This window comes from Manihot esculenta, chromosome 6 (genome assembly GCF_001659605.2).
Source record: "Manihot esculenta cultivar AM560-2 chromosome 6, M.esculenta_v8, whole genome shotgun sequence".
Taxonomy (NCBI): domain Eukaryota; kingdom Viridiplantae; phylum Streptophyta; class Magnoliopsida; order Malpighiales; family Euphorbiaceae; genus Manihot; species Manihot esculenta.
In genome coordinates this window covers 14,392,005-14,418,120 of record NC_035166.2, presented here as the reverse complement: position 1 = coordinate 14,418,120, position 26,116 = coordinate 14,392,005, and the positions used below count along the sequence as shown (strand labels likewise).

The window sequence follows — 26,116 nt, the reverse complement described above, 5'->3', positions numbered from 1 at the left end:
TTGAAAGGACCATGACCTTTGGAGATAAATTCCCAGATGAGATAACTAATAAAACCCAGCTACAAAGATTCTTAGGATGTTTAAATTATGTTATAGACTTCTACCCAAACCTAAATAGGATGATAAAACCTCTCCATGATAGGTTAAAGAAAAATACAAAACCATGGGCCGAAGAACATACAAATATTATAAGACACATAAAAACCCTAGTAAAAGAAATCCCATGTTTATGTCTTCCTAATCCAGAAGCTTTTAAAATTGTAGAAACTGATGCTTCAGATATAGGATATGGAGAAATTCTAAAACAAAGAATAGATGGTAAAGAATAATCCAGTTTACCTTAGGACACTGGAATTCGACCCAGATAAATTATTCTACTATTAACAAAGAAATTCTAAGTATTGTAATTTGCATAAATAAATTTCAGTCTGATTTGTTAAACCAAAAGTTCTTAGTACGAATTGATTGTAAATCAGCAAAAGATATTTTAAAGAAAGATGTTAAAAATCTTGCCTCTAAACAAATTTTTGCTAGATGGCAAGCAATTTTAAGTATTTTTTATTAAGGAAGTAAAAATAATGTTCCAGACTTTTTAACTAGAGAATTTTTACAGAACAATGGGAAGGAAAAAGAGTAAGAATAAAGACAAAGAGAGAAGCCCAAGTCCAACTCCTAAAGCCTTGTCTGATCACACAGATGAGATCAGTAAAACCAATAAAGCCCAAAGTCCGATGGATATAAAAAGATGGATTGAGGAATTAACTCAATCTCTTGAAGTTATTAAAGCCCTACAAGGTATGGCCTCCTCCTCAGGAGCCACACGTATGGATCTAAACCCTAAAGCGATAGTACCGTTCATAGTACGACTAGTCTGTCTCAAATGGTAAACAGTAAAGACTCATCAAATTCGTTAAAGGCTGTGGATTTGCCAAAAATCCAGTCATCCTTCCATGGAGGTGTTCATAAATGGGTTTTCAAAACAAATTCAGAATTTGAAATTGAATTAGAACATGGTTTTGAAAATGTAAACCCATGGGAGGTCATTCATAAAAATTATCCTGAAAACTGGTATTTCCGGCCAGTAGATATTTTAAAAACTCAAGAATATTATTAGAATGTTTTAGAACAAACTGAGTCAGTACAAGTAAAACATAATTTTAATAGAAATAATAAAAATGTGATTTTATACTCATCTTTAAAAATAAAAAGAATTATCCATCCTTTGGATTGGCCATAAAAAAGCTTGAGTACATCAATTCAATTAAAGAATTTAACTTGATTTTACCCATCATATAATTATTTTGATTATATGGATGCATGGAAAAACGTTTTAAATATTCAAAACCCGACTTGTACTCACTCATGGTTAATCTATTTTGACAATAGCAGTATTAAAACCACCACAAGGTTTTCCAATTGGTTTTTCAATCGGTGGACTTTTAGGAGAATAACTGAGGATATTTTATCCCCAGAAGTATCCCAATTATATAAGTATTTTAAACAAAATTTTAATCCAACTTAAAATGAAAAATATATACCCCTCTAATGTATTTTTGTACAAATTTCTTTATTCCTTGGGTTTATCAATGGTTCTTTGATTTTACTTATATCACTGAACTTAATATTCTCATTATATCCAGAAAGCATAAAATAAAATGGTGGGGATCATTTAAAAATTTCACCTTGGAAGCCCATATTAAAAATCTTATCCTAAAGAAAGCCCAGTTCCTTGCTATATCTTATAGTAGTAAACTGATGTTACAAGAACAGCCCAGTTTTGGGGCCCAAAAAGCCTAATACCAAGCTTTGCTCGCAATAGCTAAAACTCCCGAAGAATACAAGCTCATTTATGAAAGTATGTGTAAACAGCTTGATTCAGAAGGATCGATAAAACCAGTAAAACAGAAATTGGATACCAGCAAAAGTTCCAGTTCAAGTATAAAATCTTCAGGGAAATCATCTGCAAAAATTTCCAAGAAGAAAGCTAAGAGTAAAAAGAAACACTCAAGCTCAGATTCAGAGTCGACAGTGTCAAAAACGTCATCCTCTGATAAACCTACTGTATCAGGAAATAACAATGAAGATGATTGCTATGATATTTTGCCAGCCATTAAAATCAAAAGTAAAACAAAGGATAAAGCAGAAAAGAAAGAAAGAAGGAAAAAAGAAGAAAAGAAAAAATTAAAGAAAAAAAGAAAAAGGGAAAAAGAAGGATGAGCTCATCGTCCTCATCATCAGATTCAGACTGAAGACAGACACAGTAAATTTTAAATGACGGACAGATTGACAAAAATAGTAAAGACGTGGCAGACAAATTATCATCTACAGTAAAAAGGAGCAGACAAATTACTATTCATGAACAGTGCTAATCGCGTGAATCAACAGTAAAGCTCTTGTGACTCAATAGTAAAGGAAGAAACTTCTCTATAAAAGGGAGCCTCTCCCCTTGTGAAGGCATATCTGAAAAAACCCTTCTCTCTCTCTATTTATCTATATTCATACTTTCTCTATAAACCATTTATCTTCCATTTATTTCTTTATATTCTGAAAAAGATTTCAAGTTTTGTTAAATATAGTAAGTTTTATTTTATATTTTATATCTGTTACTCATATAAGCCCGTGTTGACGGCACTCTTCTCTCTCCTCACTCTGACTTAACTCTAGGGATTTCAAGTTAAGGTTGCAGGAACCCTGACCTCTATAATAAAACTAAAACACCATAAGTATACTATGTAGTTGCGGTTTAGGCTGATCTTCCACATCAGAAAAATTATTTGCATATTATAAATCATTTTATAGTTTGAAAGATAATAACTCTGAGAGGCCAATAATATTACTTTTTTTGTATATCGACCGGAAAACCAGACCTCTTCAATCCGGCAAATTGATGTGCCGTAGAAGAAACTTGGGTAACAAAGTCACGTACTATTGAAAGTATTAATAACTCTGAATCAATTGTGTATTCGATCCTGTAAGTTTGATGGTATATATATATATATATATGAGATTTTTTTTTAAAAAAAATTAATTAGAATTTCGTTTTAATAGAAAATTATTATTTAGTTTTCACTGTTAAAAAATATAATTAAAATATTTTTAAAATTTTAAAAAATTTATTAATTAATTTGCCCTTAAAGAACTAATTAATAAATAATTTTATAAATTAAGAGACTATTAAATAATAAAATATTTAAGATTAAAACTAACCAATATAATAATTAATAAATTTTTTTAATTGAAAATGGGGAAATTTATAAAAATGTCTTTTGAATACTGTTACTGTTAATGGATTGATCCATTATTTTAAAAATTAATTAAAAAGTTTTTAAATTTTGATTATATTAAATATTTTAGTATTTCCATCTATCTTCTAAACATATTTCAGTATATTATGTTAGTCAAATTTCAAAAATAAATAGCTATTTAATTTTTAAATTTTAATATTATTAACACTTTTATCTATTTACTTTTAAAAGATATATTAAAAATATATTTTCTACAAAATTATTTTAATATTTTTTTAAGTATTAATAATTAAATGATAGAGGGTGAAAGTGTTTAATAAAATCAAATTGTATTTACGTTTTAATGAATTTTTTAACCATACATGAATTAACTTATTCAATATAATTACTCTTTCATATCATAATTTTTATTATTTTTTAATTTGTCTCAAAATTATTATTTATTTGAAAATCTTTAAATTCTAATAATAAGCATACTTGAAGTCCATTAATAGCACATATAATGATTTTGTTATATATATTAATCATATTAAGTTTTATATAAACGATAAAAGATTTCCTTAGCAAATAATTTTTTTTGTAATTTCCAATTTTTACCATATAATTAGATTTTGGGAAATGGACCACCCCGCTAAGGGACTTGAGTGTGAGAAATTGATAAATTGGGGGACCTCTATGAATACAAATTACAAATTATGGCATATACTTTAATCCAAATTAGAGGCAAACGGTATTATGTTGAAATAAAAAAAAAAATCGATTTAACTAAATTAATATAGAAATTCAATTTAATTTTTTTTTATTTTTATTTGATATAATTTTTAATTTTAAAAATTTTAATTATTTCGATTTGATTTGATTTTAATAAAAATGTAAAAAGATGAAATTGATCTAATTAATGATAATAAAATATTATCTTTAATAATATAAGGGAATGTGAAATATTTTAATTAAAATTTAAAATATTAAAATAAAATGTAAAAAATAAAAAATTTATTAAAAAATTTAACTAATTAAATCGAATCGAATCAAATCGATTCAATTCAATTTGATTTATATTCAAAATTAATTTAATTTAATTTTTAATAAATACTATAATTTCTATTTATAATATATTCGGATCTAATCGATGAAATTGCTTTCCTCTAATTCAAATCTCATATAAAGGGAGAGAATTTTTCTTTTTCGAAATAGAAATCGGAAGAATAAAATCAGATTTATTCAGATGCACTTATCAACAAATTAAGTCTATAAAAAAAATTATTCGGTGCTTTATGAATACTATCCACATCACTACTAATAAAATAAAATAAAATTTAATAAATTTTTATTTTTTATTAATATGTTATAATTTCATTGGATTAGAATACCGTACTGAGATTCATATACAAATCAAGGTCATAAATACAAATTATAACATGTGCTTAAGTTTAAAGCTCATATAAAAGCTCTGACGAGAAGGAAATAACGTTAAATAATTGAAAATAAGTCTAAATCGATCTAAATAAATTATTTTAATTTTTTTTTCGATTAAATAAATCTATAACTCTGAAAAAAAAAGCCAATTAAATCTAAAAAATAGCGTGGAATATCTACATGAATATTATATAATAAAAAATTTAAAAAAACTGAAACTCTAAGTATTGAAATAGTTAAAATAATAATAATAAAACATCTAGACCTCTTCCTTTTCTCTCTGTACATATATTTGAAATGATGCCCTTTCTACAGCTTCGTGCTGATCAGTTTAAATTGAGAAAAATTATTAAATAAAATTAATTTAAAATTTTAATTTAATTTTTTTATTAATTTTTATTTTAAAAATTTTAATTATTTAATTCAATTTGATTTTGATAAAAAAATTAGCTTTAATGTTGACTAGCACTTGAATGTGATTGCGTGTGACATTGAGACAGAAGGCAGAGAACATCACACACTCCTGCAATATAATCCTTAAAATAAACGAATTACCAGTCATTTATTATCCAGGAAAGCCATTTACTTGGTCTGAGTAGAGTACAAAGGCAAGTTTCAGTTATCCTTTGCAGCTTTAGCCTCCTGAATCTCATCACTGAGTGGCAATCCAACCAGCAACACTCCTCAGATGATGCTTCTTCAGTTTTCTCCGTCTCAGATTGTTTGCCCTGCGTAAAACACAACTTCATCCTTGAGAGAAATTCTCACATCAATAATGATAAAAAAAAAAAAAAAAAAAAAAATTGCATCATAAGATCACTCGATGTGATGTGCTGCCAACAACTCCCTCTCTCAGTTCTGAAATGGAGGTGACAACTGCCAAATTGTTGATAAATGGCCAAGACAACCAAAGTTTACTTACCAATACTGATTATGCAAGACAAACGCATCGGTAGCCACCTGTTTCCCATCATCATTTCGATTCCACTGGTAGAATGCATGGGTCCTGTTCTTTATCTCCAATGTTGAATGCCCGTAACTAGCTTCTCTGAATGCAGAATAATCTGGCTGTGGATCTCTAAACCTACGGATAAAACAAACCATTCAAAATGCTATAGGAAACATGAGTCTATACAGCATCATTATACTGATTTCCCCCTTTTATATTTTCCTCCAAAGCAGGGTGAATTTACAATCTTGCAATTTCACTTACTTTGCAGCAAGACCTTCTTGATTTCCTCCATCTCCAACAGTTATGTAAACTGGTGCAAATTTGTCTGCTACAGGATAACAGTTACCAGTGGATACATTGTAGTGAATATTTGATATTCGATACTGAAATTCACACGAGGGAGAAAAGCATTAGTATCCTTCATGTAATACGTGCAACACTGTAACAAGCAATTAAGACATAGCAGTACAGAACCATACTGATCTCTCATAAGCATGAACATGGCCAGCAAAAATTATGTCAACTTTGTATCGGACAAACCACTCTTCAAAGACTGATCTCATACTTTCACCCTCCTTGAAGTGTGCTTCATTGCTGTTATATATTGGGACATGCATGAGAACAATGAGCCAAGGTGTCTCCTCCCTGTTAACCTTTTCAAGTTCGTTGTAGAGCCATATATACTGAGGCGTGTATTTAACTATACACAAGTTAAATCAGTCACAACATAAATACTCTTTAATAATAACAATAAATTGTACTGTGAGAGAAATGACAAAGCATTACAAACATGAGGATGTGAAATTCCCCAGATATAATGAAAGAAAAGAGAAAGCTACGACAAAACAAAGGCTCTATAATGAGCAATCCCATTGCACACAAGCAAAATACCTCTAAACAAAACCATCACACAACATTCATATCAAAAGCAAAACCTTATCAATAATAAATTAGACAATAAATAAAAAGACTTCTTGCATGGTTCTCCAACTAAGCACACCAAAGTAAGTAATTGCACAACCAGAGAGTTGTTGCTTCCTCTTGAATCAACACTCAACAGACTTCCGGCTAGTTCTATGACTCATGGTTTTTCATAAACATTGCAGCACCAGTTATATAAATAGAAATGATATATATACGTTGCTAAGAAAGTTTCAAACCTTTAATTATTTTTGAATCAAAATTAACCAAAATGAAAAGTGAAATTGGCATGTGAAGCCAAGGCTTTGTTTCATCCTCTAGCAAAGCTAAAACAAATTACTTAAAAACAAAATTCTCACATTGCTTATAACTTTATGCATGAAGTGGGCATCTATTTCACAAAACAAGGTGCCACACATTTAGCTGCTTTTGTGTAAACTATTAGCATCTTCAAATTTCTGAGATATTCTTTATACTAATTTTGATTTGGAGAAAGAAAAAGAGAATATTTTCTCTCCTTTTACTTATTCAAATGTGTAGCCTCGGAAATTTTCAATGGAAGAGTACAGGATTGCAATACAGCATACACTTGGCATTCAAGAGGGCTAGTTCATCATAAAGTTACGCCTATAATCTTTTGCCATTCACACTGATGGCACTATTGGAATTTATTCTGCTTATCGGGTGTTTATTTGATTTGATAAAATTATGGGAACCATTGTACAAACTAGCAAATTGTGAAAGAGAATAAATTGCAAATTCATGTGTTTATCATGAGGAATTAGCTCATTGGAATTCTTAAACTCTCTCCAGTTGGATAGAGGAGCCAGAGAATGTGATTTTATTCAATTTCAATTTTGAGTTTGACATACTTTCATGTGTTCCACAGAATAAAAAAAGAAAACAAAGGATGACTAAATAATTAATAGAAAAGTGAAAAATAAGGGAAAGAAAAGTTACCAAAAGGAGAATAGCTGGATAGCACAATTATATGAGCAGACGCACGTCTGATAGCATACCAAAGAGGACTGCTGCTTTTGGAGGCTGAATGGGGGGTGGGGTACCGATGGAGATAGGATTTGAAAGGAAGGACTTCCCCCTACACATATTTATACACTAAAAGGATTAGAAGCACAACAAGAAACTACTCTACTAAATTTATCAGTTTAATAATTATGTATACTCATACAACTGAACAAGAAACTTGAAATATTAAAAATGCCAGAGCAATGACATAATTCTAGCATCTGAATTATGCCCCTCAGTAGGTAATCGTCCAATATTGCTACATGTTAGAAACTGTGTGCAGTGGAGAAAACATTTGAAGAGAGAGAGAGAGAGAGAGAGAGAGAGAAGACTCATTCAGAAGATTGAGGTTCAGACCAGAAACAGACCCCATCCTCATGTCACAAAAAGTTCAGTTGCCACGGATTTACTATGTTCATCTTCTTCTAAGATCTCACTGATATTTTCCATGACCACTAAGGACTAAGGAGAGGTGACCACAACAAGGATCACAGACCGCAAAATAAAAACGCAGTAACTTGAAATTAAAAGTTACCTCTTTTCTTTGTGATCCAATACAAGCTTATGTTGAGCGTCTTTTAGTTATTATATGGAATGAGAAAAAAAAAAGAAAAACATAACAAGAAAGAATAACCACAATACATAATTGGTAAAAATATTCCGTGCTTATCACTTTGACAGTTGCAACAGTACAGCAACAAGAGGAATCAAATGCCTATAAATGGCACTGTTTACCATCTACTTGAGTTTTCACTATTTCAATATTCAAGTATTTTTATGAAATGACAAGAAAATAAAAATAAACTTCATTTTGAAACGATCTCATAGCGTCAATAAAAAACGCAAAATATTAATAAATAACATTATCACAAAATAATTTAACAATGAGAAAAGCTCTCAACATTTTACCATGTAAGGCATGTATTCTATCTCGTGATTTCCAGCAGACCACATCCATGGCTGATATGCTGCACTTCGCTCAACAAAACGGGCCCAGGAATCCCACCGTACACCAACATCATTATACTTATATCTATCTGCATAAGAAAGATCTCCAACAAATAACACTGCCTCGGCTTCACTCTGCATATAATGCTCAAGAGTAGAAAGGGAATTATACGTCTGCCCCAGGTCACCTGCCACATGCATAGAGCTCTTCATTGGTGAAATTCACATAAAAAATTCAAAATAATAAAGGAAAATCATTTTGAGTTCTTATATGTATGCATATAAATTTAAAAAAAAAAAAAAAGCATTAAAGGGTAATGCTTTCCTACAGAGTAAAGATTTCAAGCAATCCCCATAGTCATCAGTGGATGACCTGATAATTGACCTGAATCAAGTTTAAGGATACAGAAGGACAAAGGAGAAAAAAATACAAGTTTACTGTTTTCCACTCTATAAAAGACCATAATTAGATAGAGTAATGGCCCTTCCAAATTTGAATTTTGGCAACATCAAACTATAATAGACAAAATTACAACAAATTCAAGTTTAAGCGTGATAGTGGACCTATTTTTCATAGTTAATTTCTAACAATTAGTTAAAAGCAATAACATATGACCCATTAGATATACGAATACTGTTACTACAGGAATCTAAATTATAGGCCAGCGCCTTGAAGAGATGGAGAGGTTTCAATATGTTTACTACATGACTCTAATTGATGGGCGGGGGCCATTGCCTTAGTAAAATAGGCATCTTGTTGACTAGATAATTAACCAATTCCCTTTGAGGTCAGGCAATTTGACTTATCTAGCTATTGTACATATGACAGAATAGTTTCATGTGGAAACCCGGTAGAAATTTGTCAAGCTGGAAGCATAAATACCAAATTCCATTTAGATTGAAATAAAAACCACATATTGAAGATTCAAGCAGACTAATATTTGAATTCTTTAAGGAAAACAAATTTAAAATTGCCCCTACAAGACTGTGGAAAAGAGAAACAACTTACCAATTATACCAAATTTATAAGCAGCATCTGGATTAATCATTGGAGGTGTTTGAAACCAAAATTCACGAGAGGAATCACCATCTCCAATCTTGTAATAGTATTTGGTGTCATACTAGAAACAGGAAACAACCCAAGTGACAAAGTCGTACAAGGCTTGTCAAAACCAGAAAATTTCTGACAGGTGAAATGTTAATTTGCATGCTTGGAATGAGAAAATTTATTAACAAAATAATAGGGATTTTCTTTCCAAGAACTAGTTACTCAAAAGTCATAGTTAAGTTTGGCATGACATAAACCAGAGGCTTTTTATAATTTACTCATAGTTTGAGAGATTGGAAATTTTAAAAAAATGTGCTTCCTGTTTTGATAAAAATTAAGCTACTCATAAGTTTACATTACCTCAAGGCCATCAAGGAGACAATGATGAATGTAGCCAGATTTGTACTTGTAAAAGGTATAGTTTGTCACTGTCCCCTCTGCAGTAAAATCATATTTGGCTTTTGACACACCGTATTGCACTTTACTGGACCCTGGATTATCAGGTGTCACCCATGAGATAATCACGGCCTCTCCATTGTAGTCACCTTGGGTTATATGAACCTGGAGTTAAAGTAAACCAGGAGAATGCAGGTAAATGGACAAACATAACATATACAAGAAATTATACAGTAGAAGGCGTAATACCTCATCATCACCTGATTACAAACAATTCCATACATCTCAAATTGACAGTTGTGAGCTCCTTGAGAACATAAATTACTTTTATTGGTTTTGGCAAAATGCAACTACACAATTTTGTGGAATGTATATTTACCAGTGCAAATGCTGTTGCTTTCTCATTTACACAATTCCTCTTCATCAATAACCAACAAACAAAGAGATTTAACCAACAGAAACTACTCAATGGCAAGAAGACTTCACATGACGCGTATCACTACATTGTATACCATAATGTAAGCAGCAACATGGACAATATACAAGCATGGAGAATTGTGAAATCAAGCAGCAGAATGAATAAATTCATAATATATTTTTTTCTAATCTTATTTTTTGCACGAGGTACTCAAATATGCAAATACTTACTTGCTGTGGTGCATTGTGTCCATCAGGAACAGCAAATACTTCATTATCAAGAGGGATATCAACAGATGGCCACTCAGTTCGAATGAAAGAACTCGTGATCCCAGCGTCACCATTTTTCACAAGTCCCCAGAAGAGAAAGAATGTCAATACGAGTTGAAGCAACATTAACACGGATCCCATCACAACAGCCTTTAGCATCATAGCAGAAAAAGAAGTGGTTAAAAATTGTTAGAAAGTAAATCCACTCAGTTCCTTAGGCAATTTTATTTACTGCCAACAAAAATCCGTGCTAATAATCAGATAATAACCTTAATCCTTAATCCTTAACCCCAAATCTACAAAATCTTAATCATCACTTCTTAACCTATCATTTCAATGCGCACATAGAACAACCCTTCGGATAATATCATCCAGAAGCAGTAATCAACATAAAAAAATAAAAAAAAAAAACAAAAAATAAAATAAAAACCACCAATCTGATCCCATTTCTAAAAAAGGAAATGTCTTTAATTTGTGCGTTGGAAGAACCCACCTACCATATTTGCCGGAAAAATGAATCCCAACACAAGCAATGAACAATTATGAGCAAATGAATCAAGAAAAAGAACACCCACAAGAAACAGTATGCAGTAGCCAACAGAAGAGTACCTCAAAACAGATGCAGGATGAGAGGAGACAGAGACCACGAAAACAAATGTACGAAAAATGGTTAAACGGTGATGGGATGGATTAGAAAAGCAGATATAGAGACGAGCAGTGGAACAGTGTTCTTATCAGCCTTATCTACAGCTTCACAAGAAAGGAGAATTATGTATGGGAGAATGGATTGATCTTTATGGAACCCATTACTTTCACCTTATGGAATTTGTCTTTCTTTGGCAGGATTCAGAATCTCCATCCCCTGTCAAATCTGCTTTTCTTTTCTAAGAATAGTCTGGTTCTCTTCTTTCTAACAATAGTATAGAAAAAATCTAAGCTTTTTGTTTTTTTTCTTTTCTCCTTCAAAAAATTAAGAACTAAAATTAGAATTCCGTTTTTAAGTAATTTTGATTTTTGATATAATTTAAATAGTTTTTTTCACTTTTTTATTTCAATTTAATTTTCGTATTATATTTATTATAATTATAATGTAATAATAGTTAACGTATTTATAACGTATTCTCAAAAAACGTATTTATAATTCTAAGAAAAACGTACTTATAATTATAATTTAAAAAATATAAAAATTGAAAATAATGTTAAATGATAGGTATAATTAACATTTAATAATAAATTAAGTTATAATTACAATTTTAATTACAAATAGATATATATTTTTTCATTAACTTAAAAAAATTATTCAAACTCCTAAAAAAAATGTTATCATTTAATCTATGATATTTTGAATCTTACATAAAATATCTATAAAATTTTAAAAAAATATATTAATTAATTATTTTATTAATTTAAATTATTAAGTAAAAAAAATTAAAATGTCTTAATACGTATTATTATTTAATATATATTTTTATAAAATATAAATATCAATTAATAAATTTTCTTATATCATATAAATTAAATAATAAATATTAAATAATTAAAATTAATAATAATTAATTAGTATATTTTTTAAAATATTAAAAATATATTTTTTAAAAATAAGAGATTAATTAATAAATTTTTCTATATTATATTATTAAAGTAGTAAATTCTTTAAAAATATTTGAAAAAAAAATCTCTAAAAATAAAATTTCCAATTCAATTTTAATATGATATAATATCAATTCAAATTTTAGTGGAAAGTCAAAACTAAGTGGTAGTTTATCCTTTAATTATTATATATTATATTTAATATATAATATATAATAATTATTTAAAGATAAAATTTAAATAGAATGATTAATTTATTAATAAAAAATTTCATAGACTTGAAAATTAGAGTTAACTGCAATTTGAATGGGACTGAATTATTATTAGGTAAAATTTAAGAAATTAATTTATTTCAAATTAAAAGAAGAAAGAAAAGAACTAAGTTACCGGTTTTGATTAATTTTTAAAATTAATTTATATTTTATTTGCAAGTAAATATCACTTTCAAAAGAATGTGAGATTATACAATTTAGATATTATGTATTAAAGAGAAATATTTCTGCATTATTTTAAACAAAATAATTATAAAATTATATGTATTAAAATTCCATTTATTTTATTAAAAATATTTTTTATATTTTCTGTCATTTGAATACTCACACAAACTAGCTAACAGAAAAATATTTTTTTCAAAGGAGAAAATTACATGGTGCTAACAGTCAAGGCTATTAGGTCTCATGCACTTTCATCTCGTCTTAAGTCACTTATATTTTAAAATCTAGAAAATAGAATTTACAGTAGTTGTATAAGTAAGACGTTTTTCTCCTTTTATTTTTGTTTGCTTTGTTCGCTAGTGACGTCTAACTGCTTTTTTATTATAGTGTCACATGTCTCTATTACTCAGATTCATACATACGGATGTGTCAGGACCCCTTTCCACGCCAGACAATTATTTAATTTCTCTTGACGCGCATGCGGGCAAGACTGCGAGTTGACTTAGTATGCTCTCCTATCTCTTGTCACGTCACTAGACTAGACTTCTTTTAGATAGGTCCGTACGTGTGGTATGTCCGGCTCGCTTTACGTTATCGGGCTGAAATCCACAGTGTGAGATCGGTTCATTTGAGTGAGGCCTGATGGGCCTTGAATCAAAGTTCTTTTTCAGGGCACTCTGACCTGCTTTGGCCAATCTCTTAGACTTGGATTAAATTACTTTGACAAAATTATTCTTAAAGTAGGAAGTCATGGGGCAACTGCAGCAGGGACGAGGAACTTTTTTGGAAAGTTGGTGTTTTAGTGTTGTCATAAATACCTAAGATTGATACTCCTTCAGTGCTAGAAGCTTTGGCTTGTTGAAATATTATATTACTAGCTTCAAGTCTTACAAAAGAGCATTTTTACATCAAAGGTGATGCTTTGATTATCATTAAAGCTCTTTAAGATGCTTTTGCCTCTTGCTGACATACAAAAGATTATGGGTGATGTGGGTTATTTGATAAAGCATAGAGATAATTTGTCCTTCCATCATGTTAAGTGATTCAAAAATACTATAGGGCATTAATGTAAATATTATATTCACCCTTTTAAATGTAAATGCTTGTTTGTTATTAAATATTGTGGTACATGAAGTAACCGTGAAAGTTTTAAGAAATGTGGATTTCTATTGTATTGTTGTAATGTTAGAGAAAATTTTATGTGGACTTAGTCCATTATAAATTTAAGAAATAGATAAATGGATTCATCTATAAAAAAAAATTATATAGAATCTACGTTCATACATTTTAAGTACATAGTGAAGCAAATCTAATTGAATAAAAGTGTTAACGACTAGGTTTTGCTTTTTTCTATGCTGCTTCGTCGATTCTCTTTGTCTAGACTTAAGGTTTTTGTTTTTGTTGCTTCGTCGATTATTTTCTATCCCTCTAGACAGAGGGGAACTTTACACTGTGAGTTTTCTCTCCCCACCACCCTATGGAATGTAGATTTCTTTATTTGGTTTTCTATTGTTGTTTTGCAGCAGTTGTTTAAGAGAGGGGGTTTTGTTTGACGGCATGTTTTCAGTTTTTTCTCTAGTTGTTTGTTGATTTTTCATGTCCATGAACTCTCTAAATCCGTACATTCTCAAGCTAGATTCTTAAATAGTGGCTCGCAGTTTGGAACTCAAAGACAAAAAGGGGTTGCTAGGAGTACACCTCCTCTCTGGTTGATGCTATATGTTTTGAGAATGTTCTCCTTACTCCAAGCCTCAGCAAACTCGACATGGATAAGAAAATTTCTTTTTTCTCTCTCCTAACCTGTCTAAGTGTTGCATGCGATGATTGAAACTTGTCTCTTACTTCTATTTTCTAGAAGACTTTGCTTGCCTTTGCTTTGTTTTACCGTAGATCTTCAATGTGTCCCTATGGCCTTTTGAGGCTAATATAATAAAAAAAAAAAAATTTTCTTTTCTTTGTTGGTTTTGACGATTAGATCTCTCTAAAATCAAGAAGCATCATAATTAAAAATTTTCACTAAATTTGAATACAGATCAATCGAATCAAATATTTAATTAGAGTTTTATTTGCTTTGGTTTTTTATATTTAAGATTAAATATCTTTAAATATTGTCCAATCTCTAGGTAAATTGTTTTATTTTTATTTTTTCTTTATATTTTTAGAGACTTTTTCTTTTCTTTAATTGGATTTGTATACATCCTATATTTAAATTATATTGTATTTGTACATCAATAAAAATCTTTCGAAAAAAAAAAAGACAAAAATCTATTTAAGAATTTTCCGTAATATTAAATCAGCATGGGCTGTAATCATCCAAACTTATCTTGTAAAAAAAAAATATTGCATTTGGTGGATGGGCCACCCAATACAAGGAGGCCAACTGCCAGAAAATGATAGATCGAGAGGACCCCATGGATACAAATTATAGCACGTGCTTGAATCCAAACCTCTAAAGTCTAAAAAAGGAAATAGTATTAACAATTAAGCAAAAATATAAAATTACAAAAGTGGAGTCGCTTTTGCATGAACAAAATTCCACACGGTGCCCTTGGATCCGAATGTGCTGCGTTGACCTCTATTTTGCCATTTTTCTTACCCATTTTTTTATTCAACAAAAATTTAATAATTTAATAAATGTGTTATACAATAAAAAATATCTCTCGCTCAATATCTTCATTATAAAAACAAGTAATTTTAAAATCAATATCTCATCACTTCTTTTTTTTTTTTTTACCTTAGAAAATAATACATAATCATATCAACATATTTTTATTTTTATTAAATTATTTAAGCAACTGAACTTATTTATTTGCAAGTGTTTTTTTACTATTATATTTAAAATTAATTAAATTTTTTAATTCAAAATAAATCTTTTGTATTCTGTTTATTTCACATAAAATATATTTTAAAAAAATATTTTTTATATTTTTTAGTATTTAAAATATTTAAAAAATTTAATTGATAAAAAATATTTTTTTTTCATAAAAAAAGCCATTTTTCTTTTTTGAAGAGAAAGTAATTTTTCACATCTTAAAATTTTTATTAAAATTTTTATATACAAAATTGTTAATAAATTTTATTTTTTAAATTAAAAATAAATAATAAAAATAAATTATTTTATTAAAAAATATTTTCTACTATAAATATTTTTCAAATATAAACTATTTTTAACAAACAGATAGAGCCTTAAGCTATATTTATTATACCGTAATATAATCAAATTTTTTTTTATTGAAATTTAATAAAAATTTGATTGCATTGCAATATATATATCAAACATATCATATCATAGTTTATAAAATTAATAATAATTGTAATGTATATATATATATATATATATACATCAAGACCGAATCAAAAATTAAGATATAATTATAATTAATAATTATTAAAATTTAAAAGTATTAAAAACTAAATTGAAGTGAATCGAATTAAAAATTAAAATATAATTTAATAGAAAAAACACAATAAATTTCAGTTCAATTCAATTTACACCAAATAGAAATTAATAAACTTTAATTTTTAGGAATTTTATTTTAGAAACAATACTATGAACTTCAATGCAATCAACAAACTTGATAGATGGATGTCCTCTTACCCAATCATATGAATCTCTCAATACTCGATTTGAAAAAAAAATTTGCAAAATGAAAAAAGATGGTAAGGGGTCTATTAGGGATGCTCCAGTAGAGACCCTTTATGAACTAGAGTAATATGGATAGGTAAGAGATGTAAAGAAAATAAAAATGAAGGGGAGGAATAAGAATAAGTGAGAATATATTTTGACATATTCTTAAATGGGGTTGTGACGTGGAACCATATGGCAAAAGTTTCAAACTCACACGCACAAGTAGATATGCAATCCAAAAATTTGATAAACCTACCTCCTATGATACCACACACTTAGAGAAACTGAAACACCAATGATCGAAGGATTTAGATGAGAATCCAATGATTAGTTGATAAGTTAGCCAAGATTGTTAGTGCAATTGATGAAAGTAAATCCTCACTCTCACTCAAAACAATACACGCCTAAGGCATGAAAAGAATTATGAAAAATTAGATTCAAAACTGCCTCTTACAAGTGTTTCTTATCCTTATATAGAAAGGAGAAAACAAATAAAATCCTAAGACACTCTTCTTAGGCCTAGCCGAACAACACATAAGGTCCAAGCCCAATCACACACTAAAATAATACATCAAACTCATAAATATTAAAACATAAGTCCAAGACATGGCCCAACACTCTAAAACTTAAAAGATAAAATATGACTAGAATACAAACAAACAAAAAAACCAAAATAAAGTATGCCTTTAAATAATAACACATAGCAAGTCCATCATAACTAAGCTGAATCTTCACAAAAGCCTTTCTTGATCTTCACTCTAGGCTTCCTTTTGTGTAGCTTTGGCCCATAGATTTGATTAGACTCTCTAAGCCTATTATTGCAAGTGTTGCACCAAATCTGCTTCATATGAGTTGAAGCACGCCTTAAATGTATATCAATCATATGGATATGATTTTGAACTTCTTTTAGATCCATTTGAATAATATAAGTTTGCTCCATACTATTGTTAGAAATTTTTCCTATTGGATTCGTATCATTCCCTCCTTTAGAAAATATTTATCTTCGAATCTTGTTGATGTTTATGTCAGGAAGAGAAGTTTTAGGAACCAATGCATCTTCAAAGACCTCCTCTTGAATAAGTGGAAATAGCATAAAACTTTCATCATAGATGTTTTCATCAATAACCTGCACATCAAGAACAAATGAACTAGTCATAAAAATATTAGTCATAAAAAGATCCTGTGGATGTGATCCATTCTCCTCCACAACTTCCAAAACAGCCTCATTTGCCTCCTCTACCTCATTAATCATGTGCTCCCCATGTCCACCGTCATTCACAACCTCTTCTATAAACTCATTGATGGAATTTTCAGCAATAACTACATTAACTTCATTCATTACAACTTCCTCTTCAATTTCAATCTCTATGAAAGTTGAGATTGAAACTTTAGCCTCTTCTTTCTCCTTTTCTTTCTCCATCTTCCCTCTTTGAATAAGTCTTTTCAACCTGTTGTTCAAATCCCTATAATAGTATGAAGGGATAAATCTCTTATGCATCAACTCTTCATCTCGGACTTGAAGCCTATTGCAATTAAGAGTTCTTTGAGGTATTCTTGTAGGAGTGAGAGCTTGTGAGACATTCAAACTCTCCATAGTTTCATTCAACCTCTCAAGAGTCTTATAAATCCTTCTAAACTCATCACCAACTGACTTTTTGGAGAGCTTATAATCACTAGTCATGTCCCATTCACTTTCATCATCGCTATCTATCATATTTTTGTATTTACTCATCCTGCCTTAAATCAATAAAGAACAAAGAGAACTAGAAAATATGATGTTAGAAATAAAAGTACTCAAGTGTTTGCACTCTTACCATTCTTTTGCTGATTCTTCAATTGTACTTTAGAAACTAAGGTCAACCAACCAACCACAAGGTACATTTAAAGAAACAAAGAAGAAAACCTAAAGAAAGAAGGAAGCGCGCAAAAACTAGAAAGAAGACACTGATAATTTGAAAAGTAACACACGAGCAAGGTGTTGTGCTACTTGAAAATTATCACCTACAGTATAGACACAAGCAAACAATACTCTAACAATGTCAAGAAAGCAAAAGCAAGTTTAAACCAAAAAAAGAAACTTATAATTCAAATAAAAACGAATCTAGACAAAAGTTTGAATTTAATTCACTTCAAAGCAAATTAAATATGGATCTATTTAAATCTACACAAAAAGGCAAGTATCAAAACCCCACAAATAAAATCAGAAAAAAAATTTAAATTTTACTCAATTCAACATTATGGACGAAAATTCTGGTGTTAAAAGAAGGATTTGACATCAAATCAATTTAGATTTAATTTTCTTAAATGTGCACTTTAGGAAATAGGCAGAATTTCTTTTGTCACCTAAACTTGATTCAACGCAATTCAAAATTCAAAATTGATTCCCATAAATTACAGCCATCAATTGAGATAGTTAAGGTAATATAGATGAAATAGGAAGCATATCACAATTTCGGCCAGATCAAGATAAATAAGGCAAAGGTATTTTTTTTTATGAATTTTGAATTTTGAATTTTTCTTCCAAAAGAGATTATGTGATGATTAATAATCAACAAGGTGCAGCCATGGGCACACAAGCTTTCACCGAAATCAACAAGGAAGAAAAGAAAAACTCAAAAACTCTAGATCCTAAGATAAATCAGAATTTACCTCACTTTGACTCTGATACCAGCTGACGTGGAACCCTGTGACACAAGCTTCAAACCTACACGCACAAGTAAACATGAAATCCAAAGAGTTGATAAACCCACCTCCTATGGCACCCCACACTTAGAGAAGTTGAAACACCAATGATCGAAGGATTTAAATGAGAATCCGACAAACGCCACAACGATTAGTTGATAAGTTAGCCAAGATTCTTGGTGCAATTGATGAAGGCAAATCTTCACTCTCACTCAAAGCAATACACGCCAAAGGCATGAAAAGAATTGTAATACCCGGCTAGACCCCGGTACCGAAAATTCCTACCTTCCGGCGGAATCTCCGTTGGAATCCGGAATTTCTTGGATGTTGGAATCTTCTAGAAGGGTAAAATAAAGGTTTTCTAAAATGCTTTTACGTGTTTTTATGGTTTGATTAAGAAAGAAAATTGAGTTTTGAAAGAAAAGAAAGTTTTGAAGGGAAATGCCAGGTTCGGCTGCCGAACCTCATGTTCTGCCGCCGAAGGTGGCTCCCTTTTGCTGCCGCCGAATGACAAGTTCGGCCGCCGAACGTGGTGGAGTTGTGGAAGCACCTTTGGCCTTCGAAGGTGGTCTAGCCAGCCACCTATAAAAGGCCCCATGTCCGAAAAAGGGCGAGTTTTCTTCTCCATTTTCGGGCAAAGGTGAGTCCATGCCCTTCCATGGTTAGTTTTGATGTTTTCCTTCAAATCATTCATGTTTTTTATGAGTTTTAACTTGGTTTTGAAGATTTTTGAGCAAAGATCGAAGCTTGGAAACTTGGAGACCCCAGAGCCCATTTCCTCCACATCTCAAAGTTTGGATCGCCTCTCCTCTCGATCTTCAAGAGGTAAGAGTAGATCCTCACCCTCTCTTATGTTTTAAGTAAGTTTTGAGGGGTTTTAAGAGTATATGATGCATGTTTAGGATAGATCTAAAATGTTAGGGTTTATGTACCCTTTATGGTAAATGCATGCTTAATGTGATGATTGTTGGGGTATAGGCTAGTTTTAAGCCCCTAAATGCTTGAATATGTGTTTATGCATGTTTTAGTATAGTTTTGTGCTTGTTGGATTGTTGAGAGTGGCTGGATTGGCAAGGCAAAACCGGGTTCTGCCCTTTGGAAGAGCCCAGGTTCGGCCACCGAAGCCACTTTCGGCCGGCGAACCTGCTTGTGGAGGCAGTTTGGCTGCCGAACCCTGCCCCCGAAAGTTTGGACTTTCAGCTCTGGAGGGAGTTTCGGCCTCCGAACCTGCCCCCAAAGGTTGGTGAGTTTCGGCTCTGGAAGCACTTTCGGCCGCCGAACCTGCTGCAGAAAGTGGTTGAGTTTCGGCTCTGGAGGGACTTTCGGCTGCCGAAAGTGCCCTGTCCAGCCTTCCTTTGCATGTTTTCTATGGATGTTTTGTGATGTTTTAGGAGGTTTTTGGGGAGATGTTTAGAGTTATGTTAGAGTATGTTTGGTTCCTCATTTGAGTCCACCTGTGTAGGATCGGACCTGAGAGACCGAGGAGATCAGCAGTGAGCTAGCTGCTACAGAGTCAGTAAAGCGTCAGCCAGAGGTGAGTAAGAACACAACTTGTTTATTTTAAAGAAATGAAATCTTTTTAGCATGACTCATGCATCACGAATGCCATGATATGTATTAGGTTGTTTTGCATTAGAATTCACGAATATGATGCATTGCATTATTTATTGTTGATGTGGATGGTTGTTGGATGATCCATTAGCCATTGATGTGATATGATATGATATGAGATGGAAAGACCAAGTGTGGCCTAATCGCCTCTGGCACAGAGTAAGAGAAGACCAGGTGTGGCCTAATCGCCTCTGGCAAAGTTGGACATGTTATGTTATGTTAAGAGGAAGTCCTGAGGAGCTCCGTCGAGGGCCGGGATTATTGGATATGTAGAGGGCTATTGGTGACAATACCATCCAAAGGTGATTTAATTGTGTTGTGATGCATTTCATGATGGCATATTTTTATAAATCGTTTTACTGTTCTGCTCACTGGGCTCTAGTAGCTCACCACTTTCCCCTCACCCCCAGGTTTGCAGGTTCAAGATAGACCGGGAAGTCGTCAAGAGTAAAAGAGGTGTCGATGTAATAGAATAGTCGTGGACATGATGAAATGACATGTAATATAATGAATTGTAAAATGATGTAATGTAAAGTAATGTAATGATGATTAGTATTGTGCTTGGCCCTAATGTTTATGGTTAATTCCTTTTTGTACATGATCTTTATGAAATGTTTTAATGATAAGTAATGATGAACCAAGCTTGATGTATGAGATGTTGACCCAACTGGAGCATTTGATGAGGGCTCCAGTACGGGGTTTTATGTTTACAGTTTAGTGCATGCACAGGTCAAGTTTGGTATATGTGAAAGTTTAAAGTTTTTATGTAAATGTATGATCATGTATGGGATTTTATCAGATGAACAAGATATATAGTAGGCTTGCTACGGGTCCCGGCGACCTTAAGTCGATCTGGATCCTAGCGTCGGTAGTGGTCCGGTTTCCGGGTCGTTACAAGAATTATGAAAATTTAGATTCAAAGTTGTTTTTTACAATTGTTTCTTATCATTATATAGTAAGAGAAAACAAATAAAACCCTAAGACACTCTTATTAGGCCTGGCCGAACGACACATAAGGCTCAAGCCCAATCACACACTAAAATAACTCATCAGACTCATAAATATTAAAACATAAGCCTAATACATGGCCCAACACTCTAAAACTTAAAAAATAAAATATGGTTAGAATACAAGCCCAAATAAAACCAAAATAAAGCAAGCGTTTAAATAATAAAACATAGCAAGCCCATCATGACCAAGCTGGATCTTCACAAAAGCCTTTCTTGATATTCACTCTAAACTTCTTTTTGTGTAGCTTTGGTCCATAGGTTTGATTAGACTTCCTAAACCTATGATTGCAAGTGTTGCACCAAATCTGCCCCATATGAGTTGAAGCACGCCCCAAATGTATATCGATCATATGAATATGATTTTGAACTCCTTTTAGATCCATTGAATTATATAAGTTTACTCCACACTATTGTTAGAAATTTGCCTTATTGGATCCGTATCAATTTGAGTCCCTCAATACTTAATTTGAGGAAGGAATCTACAAAATGAAGAAATAAGGAATCTGTAAAATAAAGAAAGATGGCCAGGGGTCTATTGGGGATGCCTCCGATAGAGACTCTCTGACGTTCAAATCAAATTTATGAATTAGAGTAATATGGATAGGTATAAAAATAAGAGAAAATAAAAATGGAGAGGAGGAAAAGGAAGTCCCTTTTGAAGAAAAAACCCTTTTTTTTTTATCTATCTCTCATTTCAGATATATGTGAGAATATATCTTGATATATTCTCAAGTGTGATCTATTTTTTAATTAAAATAAATTTATAATGTTTTATATATTATCAAAACCCAAATCCATATCAATAGCAGCACATTTCAATGCAAGCAGATTTAATATAAATAAATATAAGCATTCTTCAAAGTATTTCATTTTTTTCAAAGTCGAACTGGATAGTGTTGAAGTTTAATTTAATTAAATTTTTGCCAAAATTAAGCTTAATTCATTTAGAAAATAAATTAATATAAACTAATTTTCGGACTCCTTTAAGAAATATCAATTTCACAAATAAAATATAAATATTAATTAAAAAATATAAAAAATATTTTATTATTTCATTAATTTTTATTTTAAAATTTAAGATTTAATTTATATTAAATTAATATTTCATAATATAATTTTTATATCACCATTTTTTATAACATATAAAAATTAGTACTATTTATTAATAATGTTATTTTATAAATATTATTTTAATATGAATTAAATTATAAATTTTAAAACAAAAATCAACAAAAAGATGTGACACTTTTTTGCACTTTTCCTTTCTTTTATTGTTGTAATGGAAAATTGCATAAACAAACCCAAAGCACCAATAGTCTAGATTGAGTTTCTAACTGAAATTAGACCACCAGCGCACCAATCAGCGTTGGACAGTTAGCTCCCGTGTGGATATTTAATTAAGCCCAACGTGCAAACACCGATTTGCATAAAACAGCTTAAAAATAAAATATTTACAAACTGAAGAAGAGTTTTAAAATGATGAGCTTATGAGATTAAATTAAAAAAAAAATTACAGAACATTGATCTTCTTCTTAATGAATTTTTTTAAGCGTATATTAAAAGGATATTCTCACGGATCATATGGCAGACATAAAGCTTTTGAATGAATTTAATTTTAAATTATTTGGTCAGAAAAGATGTACAGAATAATAATATATAATAATATTCCAAATGTGAAAACAAATATTGAAAATCACAATCCTTTCACCTTAACAGGAAAAAAAATAGGGGTTATTAGTCAATTCAATTTAAAAAATCAACGGGATGAGTTGAGATTTAGAAGAAATAAAATTTTTGTATGCGCGTAGATTTAGTTTGAATAATTTATATATATATATATTATTTTTATCTTCTAATAATATATAATTATATATAATATTATATATAATTATTATATATATAATTGTTTTTTCATTGTTAAGGAATTATTTAATTTATTTTATTATTTACATTAACCGAATTCTAAATGTAAATAGATTGATTTCTTTATTAATCTATCAAATTAAGTGAGTTAAATTTTATTTTATTGGACTTCAATTTTAGTCTGTATGACCTATTTAAGCTTAGTCTAAATTTCGTGATAATAAATAAACTTGCAGGGTAAATCACTCATTTTTAAAACGTTTATTAAGCAGTTTTCTATATTTTTTATAATATTTAATTATTAAAATTAATAAAAATATTAATTAATAAATTTTATAAAATATTAAAAATATTTTAATATTTTTAAAATAAAAAAATGAATTATTTTGCGTATATATAAGACAGAAATATTGTTTACAAGTGGCTGTTGCTCACGCGAGCTAGCCGCTGTGGGCTCTCTGATTGGTTTTTTTCAGTTCATTTCTCGGAAACCTTCTGCATCCTTCTACATATGCTACAAGTCTGCAATTCCCCGTCTACGCGTCTACGCCTCTCTGTCTCTGGTACTGGTCGTTAATGGAAGACCCATCTTCCAAGGAGGAGATTTCCAGAGTTCTCAAGGTCCTCGAAGCTCTCAGACAAGCCTCTCACGATCTCCAAGCCCACCCAACTCCCAAGTCTGCTGATCCTGACTCACCCGCCATTAAAGCTCTGTTAGAGCTCGAAACTGAGTCTGACACCATCCTCTCCAAAGACCCACATCTCTCTACTCTCTCACAGCACCTCACCAGCCTTAGAACCCTCGTTGACACTCTTCAGAAATCCCGTGGTTATAGCCTCAAGAATTTCTTGACTCGCCGAGTCTCCACTCACTCAATCTCCCGAGTCGCTGGGTCTATTGAGTCTGAGATTCAAGCCTGGATCGACCGTGAAAGCATAGATAATTTGACGACTTTGTTGAAGGAGACTGTACAGAACGAGGACGAGTTGGTGGGTTTGTTAACTCAGTTTGAGAAACGGCTCTCTCAAGGGTTTAATCGCGAGTTACAAGATTTGGTTCTTAAATCTAAGATTCTTTTGTTACTTGAAAAAATAATCTGCGATCCCAATTGCTCGAAGAGAATTCGAGAACAGTGCTCTTTTGTAGTTGCAGCTTTGTTTCAATTCAATAAAGATGTTTTCGTGGGTCAAGTACTAATGGGTCCTCTGATTCATGCTCTTGTATCAATGGCTTCCTGGAAATCAATGAAAGTACTCTGTACACTCATCAAGTTAATCAAGTCACCACTGGTAGATGAGATCGAATCCAATGGTCAAATACCCAAAATCATTAATTTCTTGGACTATAAAGACCTGCAACTTCTTGTTCAAACAATGGATTGCATTCTTGAAATTGGGTATTCTGGTCGCAAAGAAGCAATAGAAGCTATGCTCAGAGAAGGGTTGATAAAGAAGCTTGTGGATTTGCAGAGATCAGAGCTTGGTGGTGACTTGATTGACATGGGTAGATTTGATGAGAAAGAAACTAATAAAGAGGATAGCAATCAGAGGAAGAAGGAGAAGAGAGAGAGCAGGGAGAAGAGATTCTTAGAAAGCCATCCATTTGCTAGCTGTGTAGCAAAATTTGCAGTGCAGCTGGAAGTTGGAGAAGGTTTAAGGCAGAGGGAGAAGAGAGCATTCAAACAGGAGATATTGAAGAGAGTTAGGGAAGCTTCTGTTTCTGATGCTGAAGCTGCTACCATTGTTGCTGAGGTTCTGTGGGGTTCTTCACCTTGACATTGTAAGAAAGGTAAACTGAAACTGTCATATTTAAGTGATCTGTGTAGTTAAAACAAATTCTTTTGTTGTAAATCTTAGATGCATGTGTTTAGTTGTTCTAAATAAATTGGATTCTTGATTGGAATATTAGATGATTGGTTGCATTCATTATAAAAATCAGACTTTTTGTGGGATAAAAATCGCCACTTCAATAATAAAATTAAAATTTAAAAACTTAAATACAAATTTTTATAGCAATTTTTTATATTTAGTAACTTACAAAAAGATTTAAGGAAAAAAAAAAAAACTTACAAAATGATTTAATTTGTTGTAATGTTTGGAGCATTTGGCATGGGAAGCTTCCCTTCCTGCAAATTTAGAATTCTTAGGATCTCTGATCTTATGTGTCATTTTGGTTTTTACTAGTGCAAGAAAGAAGAGAAAAGAAAAGAAAAGGAAAGGAAAGGAAAGGAAAGGAAAGGCAAGGCGACTGCAGAGGTATTGGGTTTGAGAATTGACGGTGTACGTCTGGTATAAAAATTTAAGGATTTAAAATCAATTTCATTAAAAAAGTCTGCCTTGGCATTGATGTTTAGATATTGTCTCCTGTTTGCAGAAAGTTTTTAGGATCTGATAAGAATCTTTTCTTTATTGAAAATAATAATTTAAAGGCCCAACATTTCTTCGAATACGCTATTTCTTTGAAAGAATATTCCTTGTTATTGTCGAAGTTACAGAACTGTAAAAAGCTCAGACCAAAGAAAAAAAGGCAAATGGCTTTTCTTTGAGGAAAAGTTTGGAATCTTAAGCTCAGATGATGACAAAATTTAAGGAAGAAGTTGTCCATAATCACTTTTTTTTTTCCTGCAACCAATAGTTGCTTCTAATATTCGTTTTATTT

General features: G+C 31.1%; 2 protein-coding genes across 2 annotated transcripts; one reads left to right on the top strand and one right to left on the bottom strand.

Annotated features, from left to right (window-relative positions):
* Positions 1–5,198: 5,198 nt before the first annotated feature.
* On the bottom strand, positions 5,199–11,569 carry LOC110617720 (bifunctional purple acid phosphatase 26). Its single transcript, XM_021760691.2, has 10 exons — positions 11,249–11,569; positions 10,601–10,789; positions 9,917–10,117; positions 9,518–9,629; positions 8,470–8,696; positions 7,495–7,633; positions 6,093–6,313; positions 5,875–5,996; positions 5,584–5,745; positions 5,199–5,389 (listed from the first exon to the last, which is right to left on the bottom strand). The coding sequence occupies exons 2-10, from the start codon at positions 10,778–10,780 to the stop codon at positions 5,314–5,316; spliced, it is 1,440 nt and encodes a 479-aa protein (XP_021616383.1). The 5' UTR covers positions 10,781–10,789; positions 11,249–11,569; the 3' UTR covers positions 5,199–5,313.
* A 12,313-nt stretch (positions 11,570–23,882) lies between these two features.
* Positions 23,883–25,888, top strand: LOC110616529. Its single transcript, XM_021758921.2, has 2 exons — positions 23,883–25,246; positions 25,642–25,888. The coding sequence occupies exon 1, from the start codon at positions 24,034–24,036 to the stop codon at positions 25,231–25,233; it is 1,200 nt and encodes a 399-aa protein (XP_021614613.1). The 5' UTR covers positions 23,883–24,033; the 3' UTR covers positions 25,234–25,246; positions 25,642–25,888.
* Positions 25,889–26,116: the final 228 nt, after the last annotated feature.